General features: G+C 39.9%; 1 protein-coding gene across 1 annotated transcript in view; it reads left to right on the plus strand.

The window, feature by feature from the left end:
• odad2 (outer dynein arm docking complex subunit 2) overlaps nucleotides 1–22,501 on the plus strand; it is a 41,845-nt gene that overhangs the window by 12,707 nt on the left and 6,637 nt on the right. Inside the window, exons 11-19 of the mRNA XM_038723933.1 lie at nucleotides 6,435–6,581; nucleotides 6,895–7,104; nucleotides 7,843–8,076; nucleotides 8,597–8,707; nucleotides 8,827–8,981; nucleotides 15,656–15,836; nucleotides 16,236–16,297; nucleotides 18,690–18,804; nucleotides 22,148–22,336. Of these exons, the coding sequence (XP_038579861.1) occupies nucleotides 6,435–6,581; nucleotides 6,895–7,104; nucleotides 7,843–8,076; nucleotides 8,597–8,707; nucleotides 8,827–8,981; nucleotides 15,656–15,836; nucleotides 16,236–16,297; nucleotides 18,690–18,804; nucleotides 22,148–22,336 (1,404 nt within the window). The remainder of the gene's footprint in view (nucleotides 1–6,434; nucleotides 6,582–6,894; nucleotides 7,105–7,842; nucleotides 8,077–8,596; nucleotides 8,708–8,826; nucleotides 8,982–15,655; nucleotides 15,837–16,235; nucleotides 16,298–18,689; nucleotides 18,805–22,147; nucleotides 22,337–22,501) is intronic.

Below are 22,501 nucleotides of genomic sequence, written 5' to 3' on the forward strand. Positions count from 1 at the left end.
TGTTTGGTTGCACATGTGAGCCAAGACACAGGGGAAAGAGCTGTCTGACGGCAGCAGCTGTATGCTCTGTTTGCCCACACCGCAGAAGCATAAAAATGAAGCGTGCCTATGATAGGTCTGACAGGGCATATGGTGATTATTAATGTGTCAAAACATGGAAGAAAAAGAAAAGAGGATAGAAACGCCAATGACCCAGACTGGCTGGGAAAACCTCCAACCACTTGACTTCAGAGATTACCCTACCTCACTCAGTGGACCCTATTATCTATCTGTCTGGACAGTATCATTCAGACAAATTATATTAAAATAGCCTTTTACTTTTTTTTTTATTTTTATTTTTTTACAGGAATCTGTTTTGTTGCATGTTGCAAACCAGTTCTCCTTGTAACAGTAAAAATATTGTAAATGCTGCTTCAACTTTAGGAAAATTAATTGAATTAATGTTATTTCAATGTGTAATAATAGTGTACATGACATTTTAACACAGTATGGTATTTCTTGATACTATCAACAGATTTGTGTTCTGTGGCTTGGTGCTAAATAAGATCGTTCACAGTGCAACCGAGTAAATCTTTTATAGAGAACGCTGCTGTAAAGTTCAACTGTAGGTAGATATTTATAGCTTAGCAAAATAGATTATAATAGAAGGAAATTCCCTCTCTAAAAGCAGGCTGCTACTCTGTCCCAGAAAGGAAAAAGAAGATGTAAATGATACGAAAGTTCAAGTGAAAAGAACTCACTGGTCTGTTTATTCTGTACTATTTAGCGGGATTGTGGCATGATCTTTAGGGTTGTGTGTGTGTTCCTCCTTCAACAAGATGCAGCACTGCAGTAACCAACATGTCCCAGCTTTCTATCTGTCTGGAAACCACACAGCACAGTTATTTATGGGGTTTGTTCAGTGGTCATTTTATAATATCATTACCATCGGACGCTCAGACGCTGAAACTTACTATGAGCCAAGTTAAATATCTGTTTTATTTTAGGAGGATACCCCCCCCCCCCCCTTTCCTTTGCACTATAGACAGTCGTTTGTACTCTAGGAAGTTTAATACTTTTATAAAGCGACACATGGATGTTCTGTTTTGTGTTTTAATTATATTTATGTAGGAATATTTACCTGGGGTTCCTGAATGTTTGTTTTTGTACTTGTATGACTGGAGATCTGTGCCTGTAAAACGCTTACATAGTCTCTCACAAAATCCAGAATGCAGGTTTAAGTGTGTGTCTAGCAAGCATGGGTTTATACAGTACTGTATGTGTGTTTAGGTCTGTAGCACACTGACATGGAAAACGAGTTTTAAAATAATTCACGTTCCTTATCCCAGAATATCATGCATATTATTTATATTTTTATTTAAGCATATATGTTTATAGGCTGTATCATATATAGTTATATGTGCAGCATATAGACATTTAATAACTTATGGAAGCCAGACTGTGAAACAAGACAAGCTAAATAACAACTTGACCAAAAAGACTGAAGTGTTGTTTTTCTACTCAGGACGTAATAACTTCACATGGTAAGTTTAGCAACCAAGCCATAAAATATTTTGTCTCTGTTTAAATAAAGAAAAAATTCACCAGCTGCTATCAGTTACGTTGGCCTGTGGCTTTCTAAACATAAAACAATTTTCATATTTTCACAGATATAAATATTCTGATATACAATATGTTACTAGTTAACATATAAACATTTCAATATTGTGTGTTTTAACATTTTCATAATTTACTTTTTATAATATTGATCATTTATTTATTTACTTCTCAGATGGTGGATGGTAGATCTTTTCTGAACTGTCACAATGAAAGGATAAGTCACCACACAGATTTTAGATTTAGTGCCACTATTAGTGCAGTCTTTTTCAATAGCTTTAAAATAGTTTTTCTAGTACGGTAACTTTAGTTTAAGTGGCAAAGTACTTGACACATATGGTATTGTTTTCAGCCCTCATTAAGGTTGCTCCCCCTCTGCTGGGCAGTCACAGTACTACTGCCCTATGCTTCTCTCATGAGAACCATTCTACTAATTGCTACACTAAAACTAATCCTGTCTGCAGTGTACATGAGCCAATATCAGTCAATGCTTTTTCAAGAGGTGAATTTGTAGCTAATTATGTACTAGTTAAGCGTTTATGATGCTTTTTTAATAATTACAGCACTCAATTAAAACATTACATTTACTGCCTGTAATACATTTACAATGTGTCTAATCTGCAGAGTTTATTTACAAGAATAATTGCATCATTTCATTCTCTTGATTTAAGGTACTTAACAATTCAAAGACCTGACTAGACATTTACTCAGCATGCACTGTACTCATTTTATGACAGAAAGGCATATTAAGTTATCAAATTTTATGTTATAGGAGATCCTATGTCAAATATGAAGCAAGAATCAACCAGTAATCATTCATTCTGTCCCTACAGTACCTTTCCCATAACAGAGCAGGATTTTGGGTTTGTTCTTGTCATTAGCAGTCTTTCCTTAGTCTGATGTATACTGCAGAGTATGAAACCTCATGGATCCTCTATGGTTCGACCTATGCCAAGACGCACTACTTCTCTCTTACACTAATGCTCTACCCTGAGCATTACTCAATATGCGTAGTCAACCACAAAATAAACACAACAAAACTGTATTAAAAAATGGCCTGATGTCAACAGGATATCATTGACAGCCCTATTAACCCCATCCCTGCTTCCACTTGCTTAGTGCTATGATTTATAGGCCTGGAGTAGCTCAGGCAGGACAGTCTGTGTCTGCAGAATCCAGTCTGCTGCTCCAGAGGAACCAGACTAATATAAGACCTCCATTCAGTAGTGTAAAGGCATCAGCTATATAGTAGCTCAGGCAGTGACACCTGCAGTAAAGGAAGAAACAAAATGTGTAAAGCATCTTTAAGTAGGTGATATCGAGTTCACCTAATGAATTTGATTCCTCATACTACTTAATCTTCTAAATCCATGTTTGATTATGTAATTCCATCAGACAAAAGGATAAGGTATTGATACTGTCTGTAATCATAACTATGCGCTCTGACAGCTATATCAATGATCCTTGCTCTTGTGTTGTTGTGGTCAAGTTACATATTTGGTACCCTGTAGACCCAGGTAGGGTGACAACTCTCCTCCTTTGCTGCAAGAATTTTTACAAATTTTCTGTCACTTCTTTTGACCTTTGTGTTTTGCATTATGATTTGTATCTGTGAAGGTTCTCAGTCATCCAGGTCATTATCCAAGCAAGGTTAAAATCAAGGGAACTGGACTTTGATGATACTGGAATACGTTTCATCTCTCGTCTGATAGACTTCCACAGTTCTGACTGACTGGTGGGGAAACTCGGCCATTTAACCTTTGTGACGATACCCACAGCGGTTGCCCTTGATTTTAACCTTCCTTGGAGCATTATGATTTAGATGTATTTTTTTATCCACACTCTATAAATGTCACTGTGTCTGACTATGGACTATTGGCTAGATTGCCTTGACATTTATGGTCCCCTGAGTAGGAATCCGGCTGAAAAGTGTTTTTACTTTGCTAGCGAAATAGTTTGAATTTGCTAAATGCCAGCATGCTGTTAGCATGTTTGCATATTCTGATGATAGCTTTTAGCACAAAGCACGGAGCACAGAGCTGCTAGCCTGACTTTAGACTCTTAGTCTTGTTTTCCATTGGTTGAAGTTTACCAAGACATTCATCACTGGTGGGTTTTTAAAGGACTAAATGGAGCACATCACAGGTAATACACCCTAATACCTCCTGTATTAAAAGAAAATTAACTCAATGTTGGTATTACATATTTAGGGCATGGACCGCATTTTTCTTCTTTTTTTCCTTCTTTGTTGTCCACCAAATGAATCACATTTTGAGGGGCTAAATAGACTCGAAAACTTTGCACACATGTCAGAAGTGGCAATAATGTCAGTCTCATCTAGGCATGGTAAAATGGCTCCATAGCACCCCTTACAAAATTTCAATGATGGACCCCTGCACGTTATTTTGAATCGAAAGTACAATTGTAGGGCATTTTTTTGTCATTTACAGGCTCCACACTGTTGAACTCTTTCTTGTTAATCGGATGGACTTCAAATGTTTGCAGTGCAATCTATAGACACTGCAGATGAAAAGTTGTGCTAACAGAGTTTTTGTTGAAGGGCATGTCTGTAACGTGGCATCAAAAATCTATGGTTTGCAATGAAACAAGAAGTAACTTGACTGTACATGGTCAAATCTTTACCAAACTTATGACACCCTGAAGACATTTACATACCAATATTCAATCATTGTCATAGCGCCACCTACTGGCAACAGGAAACAACAAGTTCAGTGCTGTGATGTACTACTCCTAGCAGGTTGACCACATCCACATCACATTTGGTCAGAAAAGCCATAGGATATTGATGATTCTTTGTGAAGCTTGTGATTTACATGAAATTTTTAAGTTGTGTTCCACACTTGATGTACTGGGACATAACTTATAATTGGCCGGTGTTCTTTAGTGGCATATAGGCATCAGCTGACCTCCGTCAACTGCACGTCAGCCGTGGAATGCCCTAACGTGCGTGACAGTGCAAGGACCTGGTAAACGCTCCTTGCAACTTTAATGATTATTGAAATGCCATGCCAGTTGGTCATGGCATACAGTATCTACGCAAAGTTATACGTAAATACATCTCCACCAACACATATTAAACTACTAATGAATTTCTTGTTCAGAGGTCAAATACTGGTTGAATTGGTTCCACTTTGAACATCTGCCCCATCATGCTCAGAGAGTCAAAGAACTTTCACCATAAAAGATTGTCAGATGTTGTCAATGTTTTAAAGAATGTCGACAACACTTCAAGACCAAAGCTAACAAAAATGAAAGCACATGATCTGTTTTCTGTTCTCCCAGCTATCACTCCTAAACATAGCTTTTTGTTGATTTTATAAGGTACGAACCTCGCCTGCCGATTCCTTTGAAGAGTGAGAATGGACGAGACAAAGGAAGCAGTAGATCCACTGCTGTTAATGGGCAAATGGTTCACATTTAGGGTAGCATCATGATATGGAGAACATATGTGCCGTTATCCTGCTGTGTCAGAGCAATGCTTTGTGAGGGAGTTATGATCAAACACCACTTGAGACTGTGGCATTGGCCTACACTGATGAGTCGACCCCTCCAACAGCTGCATGAAACAGATTACTGCCCCAGCCTTCTATATAGTGATAGGCTAATTTCTACTTATAGGGGTAGCTGATAGCAGGACATGTTACATTCTTATGTTTGGTTGAAATAATGTATTTAGTATGGTCCTGAAGTCTCAAATAGTTTGGGAAGTGTGCAACTAATAAAGGCTTACGAAGCCTAGAACGGTAGAAACCACAAGATGAGAATCTGTGGCACATTTAAACCACTGCAAAAAAGAAATAATATTTGATTGTTCAGTTGCCAGGAGATTTTGGACTGGACATTCCAGTGTCACATATCAAAGCCATGTAGCTTGTCTAGTATTACATCAGCTAACTTTGCATTTTCGTGCCACAAGCTTCTGTTTTATGTGACTGCTGATTTTTTCCCCTTTTCATTATATAAACCATTGCATGCAAAGTTATTTAGTTTGTTATGCAATTGCACATGATACAGACTAAATATAATATTATATAAAACACCATTGTTGCCTTCCTGGATGGTATTTTAACCTTCCCAAAGCACCAACCCTAAGACTGGTATTTTAAGTGCCATAACGCTGTCAACATCCATCCACGGCTAGGATATTATGTGGATTTATGTAGTATGTGGAGAATCTGAAAAATACAATGGGTATATGGACACTAAAGTTCAGGTTCATGTTCTGCCACTGCCACACGTGAAGATTTGACCACACACGGCTTCTTTATTTTTTAGTTAAGTGGCAATAAAACCTAATCAGTTTTGTGCCCCATGTGTGTCGAGTAGCTTGAATTTAATCAAAGAACAGATATCCACCACCTCAAAGCACTTAGTAATGCTAAGCTGCTAATTGCTGGGGTGCAGGTCTTAAATGTAAGTATATAGGAACTGTCAAAACATATTTTGCTTTTGAAATGCTAACTCATTAATTTCAGGGTTTCAGTACTAATAGTGCTCTTTTTCATCTTAGGGGCAATGTCTAAAGGTTTCTGGGATTGGTGCTGTTGTCAGATCTCAGTGTAAATAATTATAAATAATTTCTCTTCATCAGTGTTTACCACCACAAAGCAAAACACTTACCATGTTGTAGTATAGACAAAACAACCCCAGCGGGAGTGGTATTATGGGGGGAAATAGCAGAAAGGTGGAGGGTGGGAGAACGCAGGGTGGACTATCCTCCTCCCTTTTTCAAATGTCTGCTTAATGTTTTCTCCTGCTAATTTTCTTCCTTTTTGTCTCCCTTTTTCATTCATTCATGTTTGGCATTATTATTTCAGGGAGGCGACCAGACGGCCACTGTGCTCACTTTGTGCGCCATGATGGACTTTAATTTGATGCAGGAGACGTGCCAACTGGCCATCCGGGATGTAGGTGGCCTTGAAGTCCTCATTAACTTGCTGGATACAGATGAAGTCAAATGCAAAGTGAGTAGCTGTGCCAAAGCTGGACCTGGATGGCCTGCAGGCATAAACAGAGCCTGCCATGTGTGCCAGCCTGTGTTTTAGTTACAGAAACACTAGTGCTGGGTAGAGAGCGTGCCTTTAAAGACACAGGGTAGCAATTATTCTCCGATGTTCCTAATGATGTGGGTTCTTTTTAATTCGATTTTACTACAGCTAGATATCGCTGTATGTATTTTTAGGACAGAGAGAAGCTTCATGTTGTTTCTATAAAACAAACCTATCATTTTAAAAATATCTCACTGAGTGTGAACATGTATTTCGTGCATGTTTTTAGATTGGATCTCTAAAGATCCTGAGAAAGATAAGTCACAATGTGCAAATCCGTCGAGCCATTGTTGACATGGGAGGCCTGCAGAGCATCGTAAAGATTCTGGACTCTCCAGTCAAGGACCTCAAGGCTTTAGCTGCTGAGACAATCGCCAACGTAGCCAGGTTCTGCAGAGCAAGGAGAAACGTCAGGCAATATGGCGGTATCAAAAAACTGGTGAGTATAAGCACAGTTTTCATGATTTTAAATCACTCATTCATGCCCTTTTCACACTGTATGCAAATACCAGATAGTGGCCCATCCATTCTTTTTCTCCCTGTCTTTGAAAACAGCAGCGTGGGTGCTGGGCTATAACAGATAGAATGTCCCCTACATCCTCTGACCTGCATTCATGTTTGTTGACAGAGCAACCTGTGATTAAAGCCTCCATGCCTTGTATATTTTCCTCAGCCCCAAATCGGATGTTCTCATGTGCAAGTCACTCACAGAGGCAGATTAATTTCACGCTATGCAACGAGACCACCTTTGAACTATGCTGTGTGTAATAGCTTTGCCTGCTCTGTCTCACTGGCCAGGAACTATGGATTAGAACACTGAATGATGGCCATAAACCGTCACACTGGGCTTTTCAGGCCTAACATCAACATCTATCCTGACAGTTTTCCACTCCTAGCATCTCTGGCTTTTTCATCCTCACAGACCCAGTGGTAATAGAATTTTAATTACACCCTTAATCACAGCCAACAACTTGCTATTCCCATCTGGAACCATCCATTATCACCCGAACTCTGCAAGCAAAATTTTTAGAGTCCTTGAATTTATGTCAAGTTCATCGAGTTTGTGTAAATGTGTGCATGGAAGTTTTCTGCTTAAACATGTGTGGTCTGTCTGCTTGTTTTCACATATTTTCATGTTTATCCACATGTAAACCGGGTTTCTTGTCTCTTTGTTCAGGTGAAACTGCTGGACTGTGTCCCTAATTTAGCCAACCTGACTGCAAACCAGGAGAAGGATGTAGAGGTGGCTCGCTGTGGGGCTCTGGCACTGTGGAGCTGCAGCAAGAGTACCAAGAACAAGGAGGCCATCCGTAAGGCCGGGGGTATCCCTCTGCTAGGGCGCCTGCTGAAGTCTCCACATGAGAACATGCTTATTCCTGTGGTGGGCACCCTGCAGGAGTGTGCCTCAGAGGTGAGGTGGGCTATATACACAAATTTGTATAAATCTGCAGCTGAAATTAGTTCCTACCAAATGAACTTTTTATTTCTGTTTTAAGAGATTATTCAGACATAAAAAATTAAATTGCATTTGTGAAGATGAACCTCTCTGTATACATTTGCATCTTCAAAAGAGTCAAAATTGTGTTTGGGCTGACTACCACAAACAAACAAAGTCTTAAGAGGTGGACTAGCATAGGATTTGTTGACAATAAGAAAATTCTTAATGAAACTGAAAAGTGAAAACTATTTGCAGCAGGACGTGCAGAATAACAACAATAGCACATAAAAAATAGAAGAGATGTAAAAATATGTGTTTAACATAAACAAACATATACAAACTTATGAAATATTTAAGGGTAAAAATCCAAACGTATGATACTTACCATCTGAAATGGATGAGAAAAATGTAATATAGTAGCAGTACATATGCAACACAGTTATAGATTAGTTCATGTTGTTCATGCGATCTGTTTATTGTTGTGTCACTACAGGAAAGTTACAGGATTGCCATTCAGACTGAGGGCATGATCAAGGATTTGGTTAAAAACCTAAGTAGTGACAATGATGAGCTACAAATGCATTGTGCCAGTGCAATCTTCAAGGTACACGTTTTCCAAAATAAATTAATATAAACAGTATTTCTTTGACTTCTTTGTCTCCTAATAAGACCCAGCCTTTAGAGGAATTAATGTAGATCTCGATACCCTCTTTTGCTTTGCAGTGTGCAGAGGACAAACAAACTCGTGACCTCGTGCGTAAATACAAAGGTCTGCAGCCGCTGGTTTCATTGTTGAGCAAGGCGGACAACAAGCAGCTCCTGGCCGCTGCCACTGGAGCCATCTGGAAGTGTTCCATCAGTATGGAGAATGTAGCTAAGTATGTTGGACTCAGGGTCTCACTTTATTACCTCCCATTAACATACATTAACACACACACAAATTTAATATAGCAGAGACACAGAAAATCATTGTAGCTGTATCTTATGGGATGTATTCCTATGTGTAATTAGTGGTAACAGATTAGTATAACTTTGATAAATCACTCATTGTACATAGAAACAACAATCTAATGAGTCTCAGTGTAGAAGGGGTTAATAGCAATTAGGCATTTTACTCACAAACTTACTACCCATCGCTTTGGAAAATATGTTTGCTGAGACATGCTGAGACTATGGTTAATAGACGTTTTACAGTATGTGCAGAACACCAGTAAGGGCTTCAACTGACTTGCGTGCATTAGGGTTGTCATGCCATCATCACATATGTTACTTTTATGGAGGGCTCTCATTCATTCATGACTAGCTGTGTCACTTTTTCCACTCACATGCTGTTGTCATATGTCCCTATGCTTTACCATTGTGTCTGGATGAAGTGATTATTTGCGTAAAAAATGTAATGTTTTTGCACGGATTCTATTAGCTCTGATCTTTTATGTGAGTGTTTGCAGCTAGAATTCAATCTTTTCCACCGTTAACAAAGGCTCAAGTCATTGTGCTGATTTTATAGACTATAGTGATGTGTTAGTCAAGGCCTTTTAGTATTGAACAAAATGTAGGCATACTGAAAGAATCAGCCTTGAGATGGTGATTTTCTAATGTCAAAAGACGTAGGCTGACAGAGCCTTTAATCATTTGTCATGTAAAGCAGAGGTTTATTTAAGTGTCATTAAGCTTGGATCCCAGTGACATTTCTGGATTGGTTTTTGACTTGTATTTTAGTGTCAGATGATTTTTAAGTCAGTAATTTTCCCTCTAAAATAAATAATGCCTGAAGACCGTGCCCTGGCAGCCCCATACAGTTCCACAAGTACTCCATTGAAAGAATGATTTAGCTGTATTTATTTTCTTTTTTACTGTGAGGTCAGGGACATAATATATAACCCACATGTTGTAATTTAATACCTTGGTAACATATTAATCAATTCAAAACCTATTCTCTCCAGTGTAGCCAAGAAACCGATAAGACATTGTCTTGTAATTATTTTTACGATTAAGAGGATATTTGAGGTTTTTTGCTGAGGTGAGATTATGTGAAAATGCTTTTCTTCTGACTCAGAAATGCTCTATAGTTCAAATTGCAGTGGAATTCTAAAAATAACGAGAAAAAAGAGCAGGAGCACTCACAGCGATCTTTCTTCACTTCATATATCATAACTGACAGAATGATATCCTACATTTAAAGTCTAAGTTAAGTCCTCCCAACTGGAACTGAGTGTCTGCTGCCACATCGAGTTAAGCAGGGATTCCTTTACAGGAGCAGAAGCATGACAATAACATTCTTTTAAAGCAAGATGGACAGACCACTGTCTACTTAACCCACGTCATGACAGAAAATCATTTGGGTAATTTAACTGAATTAAATGTATTCAAATGATTATTTTAATTAAATGATTAGATAGTAACATGACCATTTATCTATAGATAGACAGTTATGTTTTAATGGTACGAAATTATGCTTTTAAACTGTCTTCTTAACAAATTTGGCACAGACTACAGCTCCACTGGCCATGAGTAATGTGACTGCTTAATAAACTTGCTGCCAGTACAGGCTCTCTGCCATATGTAATGGCTTGTCACACTGTTGCTATGTAAAATACTAGTATTACTACTGATGATAACAATAATAGAAATAATTATAATGATGCCATTAATCACATGTAAACCACATTTAGTGACACTTCATTTACAAACACTAAAAAACACTTTGGTTGCCCTCACTCTAAATTTAACATGTCACAAACGTATCTTAGTGAGATTACCAAAGGGCCATAATATTAATAGAGTTCTTATTTTGTGGTTTCTTTCCTGTGTGTGTTATGTTTTATTTTGGACGATGGGGGCAGTTGGGTGTGAATGAATGTGAAATTTGGCCACCTCTTCGGGAGGAAACCAGCATGATGCACAGCAAATGTTTTTAATGCACACTTGAAAGTGTAAGTGGATCTGTTTTTTTTCATACTCTCAGGCTTTTTTGAATCACTTAGTGTCTAGGTCAGGCAAAAGCTTGGAATGAAGTGACCAAGCCATTACTGTCAAAAAGGAAAGGCTGCTAATGGTAACAGGGTTTTAGGGGCATGCGCTCATTTCAGAATCAATCACAGGCTGAGTGGTGTACTGAAATGAAAATCATTTTGGAATATATTGTGCTACAGTTATAATGAGAGGCAGAGAGTGGGTTTTATAGACATGGTCAACTGAAGCAGACCTTGTGGCCCATTGCAAACAACATGATATTTTTTTCTTTTATGTGACTGATGATTTGCATGGTCTGGACAGTATAGGTTAGGGGACCTCCACTCAAGACAAGTAGCAGCATGTGTTAGCCATTTTCCTGATTAATGATGCATCAAAATGAGAGATGATTGATGCCCTGAAATATAATTATATTCATAAGTGTGTTTGTTTAAAGATCACATAAGCTTATGTTTTTCATCGGACATCCAATATTACAGAGACGGCCATACTTTAGCCAAGCTTACATGTACTAGGAAAATGCCTTTGCAAAAGTCCTGCTTATAAACACAGAAACATTATTCTGTGGAGATTTATGGATGCATCGATATGTGGCCCCTTGAGCCTGTATACTGAGGTGTTATGGACACACAAAAATGCTATAAAAAGCCTTAACAAAAGGGTGAGGAAAGAACTTTGCAATGGAAAGTCATGACTGCCAAGTCTCAGACTGTATTTGCCAACGCAGTAATGTTTAGGGTCAAGATTGTGGGGTTCGCTTCCAATTACTGACTACCCCTCCATCTTACCTCTGTTCCAGCCCTATGATGAGCACACCATAATTTCCCCTCCACATGATACTTCTCCTTACCTCACAAAAGTTCTGTGCTCACCCAAGTTATTCACTGCTCTGATGTTTCCTTTCAAATGAAATAGATCACTCTTAACTTTCAGGTGGAACAAGTGGCTGTCTCTTTCTTCATAGTCATAGCTAAGCATCTCTTCATCCCTGAAATGTCTTATTTTCACCTGGTGCTTACCTAAAAACCTTAGTATTAAAAATACCAGTAAGACTTTCTGCACTTAGTTGAATGTGTAAAAGAAAGAAATGACAAAGGCAATAAATCATAAAAATCTGCGACACAGAAGCCCCATTATGATTCCTGTGTCATCTGACAGGCATTAATAAGATTCCATTTGTGTGTAGCCTTGTGTTTGCAGTAGAAAAGGCTTAAGGCAGCCTTGTCTAATGTTACTCTTGCCATCACGTAATAGGATTGGCTTAACAAAAATAGGCATGACTTAATGTTCATTTATCAAGTTATGTCTGTGATTACAAGATAATTCTATTGTATAATCCAAATGCAGATGACACTTCATTGATGGCATAGGAAAATCATTGTTTTTCTTTATGGTGAATTTCACTGAAGTTAACTTTGGCAGCTCCTATGTTCATTAGCAGTGTTTTCACTTGGAAGAATAGGCTGTGTGTTGGTGGACCCTGACCAAAACCAAATGACCTTGGCCATCTACAATAGCTTACGCACCATGATGCCAGCAACCGTAACTGTGAATAAAAACAGTCGTAGAACTTAACTGTACATCAGAGGTTTGTTGAGGTTTTTTGCAACCGCATTATATCCCTTTTAAATGTTTACTATAGTTTACCACTCTATAGCATTGGCAAACAAGGCAAAATCACAGCAAAAGAGGAAGGGAGAGTTTCCAAGCCACAGCAAAGCTTTGGTTATGCAAAGTACGTACAAGGGACAACTGAGAGCAGCCGTGGGAAAACTGCCTGGTTACAGTAAGACATCAGCAGTGTAGCTGCAACCTGTCACTTATGCAACTAATAACATTTTAGCCACACTAGTGGTGTGGTTCTAGTGATGACAGTGTTGCTGATCTGTCTGTCCGCCGGCCGGTTCACCACTTTGACTTTGTTCGGACTGATTTAACTCAACAACAAATGGATTTATTACCAACAAGGTTTTTTACAGACATTCATGGTCCTCAGAATTTAGTGATCCCGGATGTTTCATATGGCGCCCCCATGAGGTTGACATTTGTGGTTTGAGTGAAATATCTCCACAGCTATTAATTGGATTGCCATGAAATTTGGTACAGACATTCATGTCCCCCTCAGGATGAATTGTAATAGCTAAATAAATCTCTTTTTTATTTGTCCAGTACCTAGACTGTATATAAATATGGACGACTGTTCTCCACTTCCTTCCACTGTACAAAACATCAGTGTGATAAGAACTTTGGGGAAAATGGATTTTACATTTAAGAAGGGTTTATGACCTATATTGCTGTCAGGGGGTGATCACGATTGTTTTGGCTTTACTTTTGGGAACCTCTCATGTCGTCCATCTTTATATACAGTTTATGGTCCAATGTCAGTGTTTCCCATTAATTAATGAGACTAAGGCGGGCTGCCACAGTTGTTGCGTTAAAATAAACCAAAACAATTTTTACACTTACACTCATAATAACATTAAAGACCTCTAATGTTGTGTTTTGTGCCGCTTCTCCCTGCTGCTGTAAGCATACATTTTGGCATCCGACTCGAGACAACCACTATTCTTTTGAGGTAACTACGGTAATGTTAAGGGTTTGACCAGCTTTGAGTGTATCCACTGTCACTCGTTTGTGAGAACGAGATTAAGCTAGCCGCACCTAAATTTGGAGTGCACACATATTCAAGCCTTATGGTTAATGCAGTGAAACGGACCAGAGCGAGCTGGGGTTAGCGAGTTTATTCTGTCATTTTCTGACTTTACAAAGATAGGTGTTGCATTATGAGAGTCTGACCTGAATAGAGGTTATTTAGATATAATTATTATTTATTTATTTAAGTTGCATCAGACTTAGTGAATTTAGCACGAGGATACACGTGACAACGTCTGGTTTTCAAAATAAGGTGTTAACACAAAGTATATACAGTATGGAAATAAGATTAATTGTAGTTTATTCACTTAAAGTATAAAACGTGTCTATTAAAAGTTCAAAAGATACATTTTTGGGGAAATTACTTACTAACTGTTCTCTGATTTAGGGTTGCTGTAAAAACATTAAATAAATATGTTTACTTGAGAACAAAATTGTCAACAACAAAGTCCTTCATAGATCTAGCCTATTTATTTTGCTTTCAAAGTGCACCAGATTAATGCATTTGACTTTAAAATTTACTAAATTTTCTCACAGAGGGACATGCCCCCGGGCCACCTTACAGGGTCTGAGGCCCACCTACTTGTGGGAAACACTGAATGTTATGACCAAACAAGCAAATAAAAAGACATTTCCATTATCCCCAGCTGTACTTTGTGTTTAGTGCTGCTTAGCAAATGTTAGCATGCTAACACGTTTAGGTAAAATAAGTTATCATTTAGCTATGCTGGTTTCACACAACTCAAATTATAAATTATCCTCGCGTTTATTATGCGAGTTTGACCGCTGGACTACTCGTACGAGGGTTCACACACAACACGATACTGCGAATAAACACAACCCGCCACTACTACAGCTCCGTTTTCAGAGCAGAATCCAGTCCGACTGCAGGTGTTTACTTGTCCAAAAGCTCTGGCGCTGCACCGTCTCTCCCCTTCAGAGCTTTTTGAAGCTCAGCGGCTGTTTGTCGGTGAGCAGAGCCTCTGTCCCTTCACTGCGTCACAAGAATTTCACACTTAAGTTGAAAAATTTCAGCTCATGTGTTGTATGCGATTTTTCTGTTTAATCCCAAAAATTCTAATTAAAAAGTTAATTTAATTTTCAAAAAAATAAGTCTGAGCTCCTCCAACCGGTAAATGGCTCCGGATCAGAGCAGAATCCAGTGCAACTGTGGGTGTCCAGAGCTCCCCATCATTCTCAGTCACTGCACTGACTTTGTATGTAATCGCAACATGTGAAAAATTCACCCTCGCATTCACAGTAAGTACGGTCTTTATGAGCTGCTAACTTGAATGTAGACTAGCATTTTTGTCTGGCAGCACACTCAAGCACCAACATCAGTCGTCCAATTGACTAGATTAAGTCCGAACCTGTGCTGCAGATATTATTTGACTTTGTTTATTGCTAATTAGCACAGTGATTCCCAAAGTGGGTCCTTGAGAGGGTTCCAGGGGATCCCCACCAAAAAGGGGAAAAGTTTAATTTTCACTATAATTCCATCCATAAGTAACACAGTGACAGAATGTATTACTGTTTTGGTCATGGGTTTCATACATGTTCTGTAATAAAACATCTAAAACCCAAAATCTTATCAAATGGGGTCCGTGGTCTAATTTGTGTCAGTTTAGGGTTCCTTGACGTGAAAAAGTTTGAGAACCACTGAATTAGCAAATGCTAACACACTATTCTAAGCTGGTAAAAATGTTAACCGTTATACCTGCTTAACATCAGCATGTTAGCATTGTCAATGTGAGCATGCTGATCATAGCTGCTGATGTTAGCATTTAGCTCAAAGCACTGCTTTCGTAAGCACAGCCTCTCAGAGCTACTAGCATGGCTGCAGACTCTTCATCCTGTTTGTTCATTGATCATCAGTTAATATAACGAAATAATCTTCCTCTTCCTCCCTCTTCTCCACCCTTGAAAGGTTTCAGGAGTACAAGGCCCTGGAGACTCTGGTTGGCCTGCTGACTGATCAGCCTGAGGAAGTGCTGGTAAATGTAGTGGGAGCCCTGGGAGATTTTGCCCAGATACCTGCTAACAAGGCCATCATCCGCAAGAGTGGGGGCATCAAGTCACTAGTCAACCTGCTCACTGGAACAAACCAGGCATGTTTAATTTTCATGCTGCATAAATGGCTGTCTCATGTTTAGAGGGAAAGTTCGGTATTTTTGAAGTGGTGTTCCATAATTCTCTTCAGAGAAGTGACCACTGCAAGCATGGAATTGTCTCAATGCTGCACATGAGTGTTTTGTATAGATTTAGTGCAACAGGCCACAGCTTTCTAAGCCCAATATCAGTCAAAGGAACATGGGGAAATCTATGTTGTGATCACTCATTACTCTCTGTTTCCTAAAACTGGGGACACACTGACTGCCATCTACCTCAGGCACTGACTATGGATAAGTACCTTATACAGCCCCACTTCAGAAATCCCAAACTATCCCTTTAAAACTTGCTCCTATACTGAATCAAGAATGTACTTTGTATTCCTGTCATTTAACCAGGCGCTGCTTGTGAATGTAACCAAGGCAGTGGGCGCCTGTGCCACTGATATGGACAACATGGCGTAAGTCTCTGTCTCTTCCAGGGCATATAACCAGCTTGTGGTTTTTTACATACAGTTTACACAAGGCAAACAGCCCCATGTGAGGTGTCTCTTAAAATGTGATTAGTGGTTTACTAACTGTCATTACTGAATTAGCTCCAAACACATATTCTTGGACATGTATTGATGTCATGTGTTTTGACAAAGGAATGACACCAATTCTAGGATCCAGACACATGTATCATTAACCTGTCATGGGCTGATGCTTAAAGAAATCTACAGTGTGTTCTTTTAATCTGTAATTATGCAGGTACTTTTGTCTTTCATCCCCATCTTAATGACAGATTTTAAAAGCTTTGTTTATTGTACCTGCTGTGTTAAATATGGTTGTGGTTTAATTCCCAGTGCTTTACTATAGCTTTGTGGTCACTGTCAGGACTTTAACTGGTCAGACGAACATACCTTACCCTGTCCAAGACTACATGGCTGGGAAAACACAGTGAACCACAGTCCAGAGCAGTCTTTGTTCTGTGTTCATTTAACCTCACCCTCAATACTGCAGAACATTGTGGAGCTTCCATCTGTGCCTCATTGCTTTTACAAGGCTGTTATAGACTATAAGACCTGTCTTAATTAGCACTGGACACAAATACAACTTAATGACTGAGTTTACATTGTTAGTTAGCTGTTAATGCTATCATATGAGCCTTTTAATTTGTTTGGAGGAAAAACCAAGGGGTTCAATAAAATGTGATGCATGTCAAAATAAAGCCACTAACTGTTGTGAACTTCACATAAGATCAGAAGTGTTTTACCTCAGTTCATCATGTTCTCCATGTTTTCTCACAGTATGTATATTTAAGCCAGACAGATTTTTCAGCCTTAACACTTAGCTGTAAACAGAAAGTTCTAATTTCATCTGCCACTTTTTGTATGTTTTGTGGCGATGGCTTATTTTGAGAAATGTATGTGTACAGTAGTTTGCTGAGCAATTAACATAACTCACATTTGATTGTTTCCTACTCCAACCCAACACTGCCGAAGCTGTTTTTCTGATTCCCGGTGATTAGACGGTGTTTGGCTAGCTAACAAATATGATGATGATGTATGCATGATACCACACAGTTAGCAACAACATTCCTGTCAGTTAACATGACTTCATTTTACCAACAGATACTTTTTCTCAAACAGCACCTTCTGCTGATCAGCGCAATCATTCTCTCATCATCATTCTGATGCCGGTCATCCATAACTACTGAAAGCCCAAAACAAACACTGATCACTTTCAAGTTTTCCATGAAATAATCATATGTTTGTTTTCATTCTCAACCAGTAGGCAGTGTGTGGTTAATGACATAGCACTTCCTCCAATGAATCCTGTGTAGCTACAAGAGTGAACACAAGTTGTTTAATGCCTTCAGGGTTTGTGGTCTCCTCCTCTAATCCATCACTGTCAGCTGCAACTTCGTTGCTAATCTGTTTCATACCTGCTTCATGAGAAGACGGAGCTGTTTTGGCGGATGATATGACGCTTCACTTTTGTTTTTGGTCCGGATTTAAGAGGCCCCGCAGACTGGAATCTGATGTTATGATCCCTCTAGACTGATTTATGTGCAAACGGAAGACAGATGGCGCAGGGGACGTCCCTGATGAGTGTTCGCTCGTTGCCAGTCACGGAGATACTGTGATTAGAGAGTGTTTAAGTAATTATGACAGCATTCAATGTCGGCCTTGTTGGTGAAAGCACACATGGGGAACACGTTACATGTTATTTATACCAGACAACGGGTGCAGTGTGGCGTAATTCTTTGGGTTCCCAGACCCTGACTGCAGTTTTGACTACAGTCATGTATATGACTTGAAATACAGCTCATGCCTAAGTAAACTTCACTCAGACCCTATGAAATATAGAGCGACCTGTCTCTGGCTCTGTTTGATTTGGAAAGAGGTTGTCTTTTTGGCTCTGGTTGAAAAACAAGCCACCAAAATAAAGTGTAAGTTTGTCTCATTTTCTATTTATAAATCCATGTATGAAGCACTATGCAAGTTAACCTCTGGCCCTTGCATCGCCGAGCTTTTCCATAGGGAGTGATTTGAGTGAGCAGACAGTGGGTGGGTTTCAAGCTTGGAGAGGAACTTAGCAGGACTTAAGACATTTCTGATGAAAAGCCAATGCCGAAATCGATTGTTGCTTTGATCCTGCTTGGTTGTAGTTGTGTTGAGCCTGCTGCTGGCCAGGCTGATACATCCAGAGCACTGAGAAACAAACATGATCAAAAAAGTTACACTCTTAAATCTTTCAAGCAGAAAATGATGCTTAATGAAAGATCTGGTTGAAATCTCTTTTTTCGGTCTTGCTTATTCTTCTTTGTTCATTCCTTTCTCTTTTTCCTTCTTCTCTCTCTCCCTACAGAATCATTGACCAGCTTGATGGAGTCCGCCTGGTGTGGTCGTTATTGAAAAATCCCTGTGCAGATGTTCAGTCCAGTGCTGCCTGGGCCCTTTGTCCGTGCATTCAGAATGCAAAGGTGCAGTACAGTAACGTACATTTGTCTTCTGCCTCTGTCCTGTGACTATGGAAGTCAAGCACACCAAAGACACATAGATTGCCTCTAAATCAAAGAGGTCTGCAGAGTTCGTGTTGTTTCAGAACAAAGGGTTATCCCACAGACAAAACAGAAGCCTGCTTATATCACCATGCTCTCCCTCCAACCTGCTGCTGCTAGGAGGTTAGCAGGGGCAGAGAGAGCTGTGTCAGAGGAGGCTTACATGAACCTTGTGCTAATATGAAGCAGAGAAGCCTCCTTGGCACAGTGGGATTGGTGAATTGGGAAGCAGGCAGGGAGAAGGACTAATATCCTGTGGCATGGCTTCTGATTTCCCAGCTGAAAGTCTTCTCTCAACATGCTACTAGTTAGAGAGGCACACAATCCAAGCATAGTGTACCAGACAGTTTCTGGGAACTAATTTCTCTAATGAAAACACTCTTTGCAGAAGAACCCACAACATCTTCATGAAAACTACTTACATCATTTTAGATACTAAGCATCGTATATAAAATCAAAAGTTTGAAGGTCCATAAAATGGCACATTTTACACATCAAAATCTATTTGTAGGTTTTGGGGTGTAGGCTCCTACTGTATTTGAGGAAATATAATGTATTTTTAGTAAGTTTTTTTAATCTCCAGAGGGAGCTGTGTGAAGTATGATCAGTGTCCTCAAGTGATGTCACTTGAGCCAGTGTCCATTGGGACTGAAGACTACAAGTTTGCAAATGAAAGAAATCTGGAGGTGTGGAGTTAGAGAGACGTGAGCTTACCAGACCTCTGTAGCCTAATCCTCGTCTCTGCTTGAGGCTAGAAGCTTGAGGTTACATTAGTTGCTCCTAGCATAACACATCCGAATCTTCAACTGAACTGTCGGCGATCAAGTTCCATTGTGGGTAATATGGACACAAGGTTTTGACAAGGAAGACTATCTCTGTTTGTGCTGCATCGATTTTGATATTTTCTTAAAAACTGTCCATTGTAAGTCAGACAGTGTTACAGGAGGGCAATGCTAGATTAGTGGAGTACTCTTTAAAAAAATTATGAGTTCTTGGATGCTATCGTCACAGGCCTTTAGCCCAGTCTCACACAGCAGTGTTTTCAGTCAACTCTAATTTCAGTTACACATCAGCAAGTCTTTGATCCACTGAGCACTTGTATCAGTTCCAACTACAAACGTAATGTTGTTCTATTAGATTATCGCTGTGATTAAGGTAAACAGCTTGTCAGAGGGACAATCTGGTTAAGTTTAACAGATATATTGGACCCAGACAGGTGTCTTGGGGGTGAAGCCCCTTTTTTTTTTTTTGCTGGCTGAAATTTCTCTGGCCCAGAAGTGAAGCAAAAATGACGCATGGCAACCATATGGAGGGAGAGGGGGACTGCGGACCCACTGTTGAGCGCTAACAAAGTTTGACAATGTTTGTCTGAACGTCAGTGTGCCAATTTTGAGGGAAATTTATGAACATGCTTTTTGGGTGGGTTTTTTTTTAGACAGGGGCAAAGACAAGAGCTAAATAGTGCTCTTTGCCCATCGTGTTGAGGAACCTGATACAGTTGCTTCGGTGCAGTCGTTATTTAGATAAAAACCCAAATGTGGTTTGTGTTAGCAATTCCATAGTGGATTTAGGAGAGGGCCGTGGTATAAATGCATCTGCTATATGCTCTATACAGTACTGCCACCCCTCCATAGACACAGACAGTCCCTGTGCTCTATGCTCACTGGTCCACAACTTAAACTGTCTTAGTACTATACCATACTATAAAAAAACGATTCCGTTATCTTTTTTCTCCAGTCAAGGAAGTAGACCCTCCAAGTCGCACGTAATGAGGTGTATCATTAATTTGCCTGGATGCAGTGGCACATTTAGATGCTTGATTTATTTTTCCTTTACATAGTAGCCATGTATGTTACAGGAGCCTGATTGCTCCAGAGAAGGGGTCAGGGCACGCTGCTGCCATTCTGAGCTTGGCTTGCTCCCCTCAGCTTGAGATCACGCACAGCAGATAATATGTTTTCTATTTCATTTCATCCAGGGTAAGAGAAGGGGAGAGAGTGGAGAGCGAGAAAGGCCTTTCCGTGTGCAGCCTCATAATGTTTGCGGTTTTCAGATCTGGGGGCCCGTCCAGGCCATGAAAGAGATTCTGGCTAGTCTATCGCAGCTGGTGGCTTGAGAGAGCTTCCTCTGTCGCAGCGACTCCCGGCCAGCCGTCATCAGTATTCCTGAGGAAGGGCTTCCTGTGTGTCGGGGGGTCAGCTCCTGGCCCCGGCACCCCCCTCACTACCCTGCACTGCACACATGGCTCATCCTCTGGCACGGCATCACAGGGCCCATACACCGCACCCTGGCCTGATCTCAGCTGTGAGCTCTCTGAGCACAACAGTGTATCCAGCTCCCCCAAAGTAGCTGTACACTAAAACTGTAAATCAGTTACTGCTTTTTGTCAGTTCTGAATTTAATAAAATCCATTACTTTATGGAATGAAGAACAACTGTCCAGATCACATAATAAGTTCTGTGATTACTGTATTTTATTGTACTGTGCCATACATCCGCTCTGGACATGTAGATTGATGTTCAGACGGACTCTAATTAAGCGTGCTTTGCGATTTGCATAGACTCATCCATAATTGTATGATTTTGGGGAAATTTCCTTTCTATTTTCATTGCACTGAACATTACAGACTCGGCCACCTTGATGTATTCTTCCGTGGCTGGCGATACGGGGAATTGTGATTTTAAACAGTGGCCTGATGTGCCAAGCCATACTGAAGCGAGTGTCTCTGCCAGCCCTTCCGCTGTGGTTCTCTCAGTGCTCCCTACCAGCCTGTTGGTTTGGTAGCCATCTTATGGTGGTTGAGAGTCCTGTGGTACCAGCTGGTGCCATGGACTAAAACCATGAAGCCTTGAGTCTACACTGTGTGTCAGTCTGGGGCCAACATTTTCAGTGTCACTGAGCTATAAATTCTACGTGTCATCTTCATTATGAATAGTTAGGGTGAGAGCAGGAATGGTTGACAAAGATGTCAAACTTATTGCTTGTTCGCCCAGATCCAAAAAACACTACTGTAGGATAGTTGTTATTTTTGAAAGCATAAAGACCAGTTCTACTGGTGGGTTTGCACCGATGGGACTTGTTTGGATTGTTGCCTGGGCTGATGAAATTACTTTGTTTGTAATTATATAGTGTGCTTTGTTTTGTCTGCCTTGCTCAAATGCCATCTCTCCTCTTTCCTTAGTCATTACACTACATCCCTCCTCTTCATCACTGTCCTTTTTCATTTTGACAGAGCACCAGCTAATAACAAACTCTTTGACTATAGGATGCAGGGGAAATGGTGCGCTCCCTCGTCGGTGGATTGGAACTGATTGTTAATTTACTGAAGTCAACAAACAACGAGGTGCTGGCAAGCATTTGCGCCGCCATTGCCAAAATAGCCAAAGACAAGGAGAATCTGGCAGTCCTTACTGATCATGGGGTTGTGCCATTGCTGGCCAAGTTGACTAACACAGTAAGTACACCTCACTGTCAATACACAAAGAAATCTCTTTACAATGGACTATTGAATGCAGCATAAATCCAGTGTGTGTTGCAGAGTTGTAGTAGAGTTTGTTGTTGTCTACGTTGTAAAGACTGGTCTCAGGGGACCAAAAGCATCCGGTTCTGCTCTCTACAG

Source organism: Micropterus salmoides, unplaced genomic scaffold (genome assembly GCF_014851395.1).
Source record: "Micropterus salmoides isolate LMB-PRFRI ecotype aquatic unplaced genomic scaffold, ASM1485139v1 Ms_hic_scaffold_1, whole genome shotgun sequence".
Classification (NCBI taxonomy): domain Eukaryota; kingdom Metazoa; phylum Chordata; class Actinopteri; order Centrarchiformes; family Centrarchidae; genus Micropterus; species Micropterus salmoides.